Raw genomic sequence first — 5,356 nt, 5'->3', positions numbered from 1 at the left:
TATTCCCGAGTGTCCCCCCTTTCACCTTCATCACATGACCCCTCATTCTAGAGCCTCCTTTCCATTGAAAGAAGCTCAGCTCCTGTGCAAGGAAACCTTTAGGATATGTGAATGTCTCTATCATATCTCCCTTATCTCGCCATTCCTCTCGGATATACATGTTTAGACCTTTAAGTCTATCTCCATATGATTCAGAACAAAGACCACTGACCATTTTAGTAGCCACTCTATGGACTGACTCCATCCTGTTTATATCCTTCAGAATTGTACATATTATTCCAAATGAGATCACACCAGGGGCAATATCACCTCCCTATTTCTGCTGGCCATTCCGCTCCCTATGCATCCAAGCATCTTTCTGGCTTTTACCATCGCTTTATCCACCTGAGATCACCAGATTCAATTACTCCCAGATCCTGCTCTTCCTTGTGCTTAGATTTTCACCTCCAATAATGTACCTTTCCCTTGGGTTTTTGCATTCTAAATGTTTACTTTGCATTTTTAACATTAAATCTTAGTTGGCAGACCTTAGACCATTCCTCAAGCTTTGCTAGATTGCTCCTCATGTTTTCCACTCCTTCCTGGCTGACCACCCTGTTACAGATTTTGGTATCATTGGCAAAAAACAAACCTGTCCTGACAACCCTCTCATTATGTTGCTCATAAAAATGTTTAAAAGAACTGGTAAGTGCAATTCCTAGTTGTTCCTGTCCTGCCAGGTCTCATTTCCAAAATGAGGCCAACTAGAGCACCCTAATTCCAGCTACGGTGTTCTACCTGAAGAGATTTAAGGTGATTGTCACTCAAAGTTACAGCTGCCTAGATAAAGCTGAAAATCTGCATAACTTGGTCAATCAGACTTTGGCTAAGTTAAGCTCTCTACTTTTTTGAATATTGATCTGTTTGTGTCTAGTATAGGAATGTGCATTTATTTAAAAAAGATTTTAAATCTGAAACAAATGAGCCCCTTTTGTTTCATTTGTATTTATTCAAATTTATTAATCACTTGTACTAAGGCCCTAAGCAATATACATAAAAACATACATAATTATTATAATAACATAAATTTTAAAATGTTTACAAAGACTGACAATTACTATTAATAATGAAATAGCCATCTTCAAGTTTATATTCGTTGCCTGCAGAATCAGTAATAAAGTAAAAGGAAAGAGTCAAACAAAAGCTAATCCTAGGAAAAATGACTTTAGGAGCGTTTTAAAAATTTTTGTGCATTCTGTAAGGGCTTACATAGAAACATAGAAATGATGGCAGAAGAAGACCAAACGGCCCATCCAGTCTGCCCAGCAAGCTTTTGCACTTTTTTTTTCTCATACTTATCTGTTACTCTTTGCCCTTAGTAACCTTTTGGTTCTATTTCCCTTCCACCTCCGCCATTAATGTAGAGAGCAGTGTTGGAACTGCATCAAAGTGAAATATCTAGCCCAATTAGTTAGGGGTAGTATCTGCCGCAATAAGCAAACTATACCCATGCTTATTTGTTTACTCAGAATATGTAATTCAGTCCTTGTTGGTTGTTGTCTGTATATAGATCCACTTCTCTTCATCCCCCCTGGCGTTGAAGCAGAGAGCTATGCTGGATATGCATTGAAAGTGAAGTATCAGGCTTATTTGGTTTGGAGTAGTAACCGATGTAACAAGCAAGCTACCCCCCACTTTTTTGTGAATGCAAATCCTTTTTTCCACATTACCTCTTGCCGTTGAAGCTTAGAGCAATGTTGGAGTTGCACTAACCGTGTGTATGTTTATTGAATAAGGGTATTCTCTCCAGGTAGTAGCCATCATTCCCGCGAGCCACCCCCTCTTCATTCACATCCTCTAGACTTTATGGATCCACAGTGTTTATCCCACGCCCCTTTGAAGTCCTTCACAGTTCTAGTCTTCACCACTTCCTCTGGAAGGGCATTCCAGGCATCCACCACTCTCTCTGTGAAGAAATACTTCCTGACATTGGTTCTGAGGCTTCCTCCCTAGAGTTTTAAATCGTGACCTCTGGTTCTGTTGATTTTATTCCAATGGAAAAGGTTTGTCGTTATCTTTGGATTATTAAAGCCTTTCAAGTATCTGAAAGTCTGTATCATATCACCTCTGTTCCTCCTTTCCTCCAGGGTGTACATATTTAGATTCTTCAATCTCTCCTCATAAGTCATTCGATGAAGACCCTCCACTTTTTTGGTCTCCCTTCTCTGGACCGCCTCCATCCTGTCTCTGTCCCTTTGGACATATGGTCTCCAGAACTGAGCGCAGTACTCCAGGTGAGGCTTCACCAAGGACCTTACTCGATATTCCTCTCTCTATACAGCCCAGCATTCTTCTGCCTTTAGCTATTGCCTTGTCACATTGTTTTTCTGACTTCAGATCATTAGACACTATTACCCCTAGGTCTCTCTCCTGCTCCGTGCACATCAGCCCTTCACCCCCCATCAAATACGGTTCTTTCGGATTTCCATACCCCATATGCATGACTCTGCACTTCTTGGCATTGAATCTCAGCTGCCATATCTTCGACCACTCTTCCAGCTTCCTTAAATCCGGTCTCATTCTCTCCACTCCTTCCGGCGTGTCCACACTGTTGCAGATCTTAGTGACATCCACAAACAGACAAACCTTGCCTTCTATCTCGTCCGCTATGTCTCTCACATAGATATTGAACAGGACCTGTCCCAACACCGATCCTTGTGGCACTCCGCTTAACACTGCTCTCTCTTCAGAGTAAGTTCCATTTATCATCACACATTATTGTCTGTCCGTCAACCAGTTTGCGATCCAGGCCATCACCTTGGCACTCACTCCTTAGCTTCTCATTTTATTCACCAGCTTCCTGTGCGGGACCTTATCAAAAGCCTTGCTGAAATCCAAGTAGATAATATCGAGCGCTCTTCCTTGATCCAATTCTGTAGTCACTCAGTCAAAAAAGTCAATCAGATTAGTCTGACAGGATCTTCCCCTGGTGAATCCATGCTGCCTCTGGTCCAGCAATTCTTCAGACTGTAGATAGTTCACTATTCGTTCTTTCAGCAGTGACTCCTCCCACCATCAAGGTGAGGCTATCCGGCCTGTAGTTTCCAGCCAACAGAGAATATACACTCCCTTGTCACAGTCTTGCTGCTCTTAGTGATGGGAATTCAAAAAGGCCTCTCTGTTGAAATCGAAGAGTTCTTGTGGGTTGATAAATTTGTAACAGTAGTTTTATATATATATATATATATATATATATATATATATATATATATATATATAAATGTTCGTTTGTTCAAAATCTTAAATCTCCGAAAGTTCTTCACCGATTGCTTTGAAATTTTGACACAACATTGCATTCGATTTCTTGCATGTTTTTACATACCTATATTATATAGATGTCACACCTGTGACAGGTAAAAATGTGATTTTTGGGAGAACAGCACCATCTGTTGGACGTAAAAGCGACACACGCTATCTCTGACCGATGGACCACAAATGCGCAGTAGAGAGCAGCTCTACCGCGCATGTGCGGACCATAGAGCTCTGCCCTACGTGCTGGGCGTCACAGAGGGGAGGAGAAAAGGGCAGACGAGTTGCTGCTCCGAGAAACGGCTCAGCCCGTTCCTCCGCCGCTGGGGAAGGGAGTAGAGACTGCCGGACAGTTACACACAGGAGGAGGAAAGGGTAAAAGAGTCACAAAGCCAGTCCGTCTACCACCAGGAAAGGGGGGAGGGAGTTGGGACGGCCAGAGCAGAGCTAATGCACATTGTGAAATTAAACCGACTGAGCCCCGGCAATGTGTGGCTGGGTACAGCTAGTAAATAAATAAATATGTTAATCCTATTCTTATGATTGGACTCACCTCTAGTATTTTTCTAATATGGTTTACTGTTTCATTCCTACAGATTAACATTTCTGCCATAATGGAAGGAAAGAACCAGACAATGTCCATCAAATTTTATCTGATGGGATTCTCCAATCATCCACACCTCCAACCCTTATTTTTTGCCATTTTTTTTCTTATCTTCATAGTAGCCTTACTAGGGAATACTGTGATCACTACCATTATTGCCACTGACTCTCGCCTTCATACGCCCATGTACTTCTTTCTCATCAACTTGTCCATCTTAGATATCTGTTGCACAATAACTGCTATTCCTAAGATCTTACAGATCATCCTGTCAGAGGAGAAATCTATTTCCTACCCTGGATGCATGGCTCAGCTCTGTCTCTTTGCCTCAGCCTTGAGTACAGAGCTCTTGCTCTTGACAGTGATGGCGTACGATCGCTATGTTGCAATATGCATCCCGCTGCATTATACAACCATCATGAGCAAGAGGACTTGTATTCTTCTGGCTGCAGCTGTCTGGCTGCTTGGATTCATGAATTCAATGATGCACACCAGTTTAATGCTAAGATTAAAATTCTGTGAGCACAATGTTCTTAACCACTTCTTCTGTGAAATCCCACCACTGTTAAAGGTTGCCTGCTCCGACACGTTTATCAATAATGTGGTGGTTGTAATGGCAGATGTTGTATTGGGTATGGTTTGCTTCCTTTTAACAGTCATATCTTACACTTATATCATCTCAGCAATATTGAAAATTCGTTCTGCTGAGAAAAAGATGAAGGCCTTTTCTACCTGTGCATCCCATCTCACTGTTGTGTCATTATACTATGGAGGTGTAATATATACCTATGTTCGTCCTGCTTTTAGCAATGACCTGGAGGCAGACAAAGTAATGTCTGCAGTTTATGCTATTGCATCTCCTATGCTGAACCCTCTTATTTACAGTTTAAGAAACAAAGAGGTAATCAATGCACTCAGAAAATTAGTAGGCAGAAATGTAATTTCACAAAAATAGTAACCTTTTTAAATATTTTATAGCACACAGAAAGAATGGTAAGACTGAATTTATTTGTAAGTGGGAGTAGACTATTGCTTGACTTGCACTTCTGCTCTATGTCATAGATGACCTTATTCAGGAAAAAAGAATTGAATTATAGGGAAGTTTCAACTGTTGAGAGTAATTTTCAGAGGAAAGTATCTGTTAGCTGGATACCTAAGTAGTAGTCACTAGTCAGCTAGATCCTTGAAGGGAAAAATTTTCCCTTCCAATTGGCTAAATAAATCTGCCTAGGTAGCTAGATTTAGCTATGACAAAAATGGTCCATCTTAGGGATGGTGTTGGATCAACTGAGGGAAAATACATGAGTAGATTTGATTTTAAAGCATTCATATATATTTTCAAATGTACAGTAGAAATAGAAGGAGCAAGGTCCATTAACACTTGTGTATCAGCAAAACCTGTAGATAATTTTCAGAGAAACTACCCTCAGATTTAGAATCTACATGGGCTACTGAAAATTACCCCAA

The 5,356-nt window shown here is 40.9% G+C and overlaps 1 protein-coding gene across 1 annotated transcript; it reads left to right on the top strand.

Moving 5' to 3' along the window:
• The first annotated feature begins 3,902 nt into the window (after positions 1 to 3,902).
• LOC115075257 (olfactory receptor 13A1-like) lies at positions 3,903 to 4,844 on the top strand. Its single transcript, XM_029575551.1, has one exon. The coding sequence runs from the start codon at positions 3,903 to 3,905 to the stop codon at positions 4,842 to 4,844; it is 942 nt and encodes a 313-aa protein (XP_029431411.1).
• The last annotated feature ends 512 nt before the right edge of the window (positions 4,845 to 5,356 follow it).

The sequence above is a fragment of the Rhinatrema bivittatum genome, chromosome 13 (assembly GCF_901001135.1).
Source record: "Rhinatrema bivittatum chromosome 13, aRhiBiv1.1, whole genome shotgun sequence".
Classification (NCBI taxonomy): Eukaryota; Metazoa; Chordata; class Amphibia; order Gymnophiona; family Rhinatrematidae; genus Rhinatrema; species Rhinatrema bivittatum.
Note: the sequence above shows the minus strand (reverse complement) of the source record. Positions and strands in the feature narration are given on the sequence as shown.

Coding starts and splice junctions, on each gene's coding strand:
- LOC115075257 (XM_029575551.1), top strand. CDS start 3,903: ATGGAAGGAAAGAACCAGACAATGTCCATCAAATTTTATCTGATGGGA.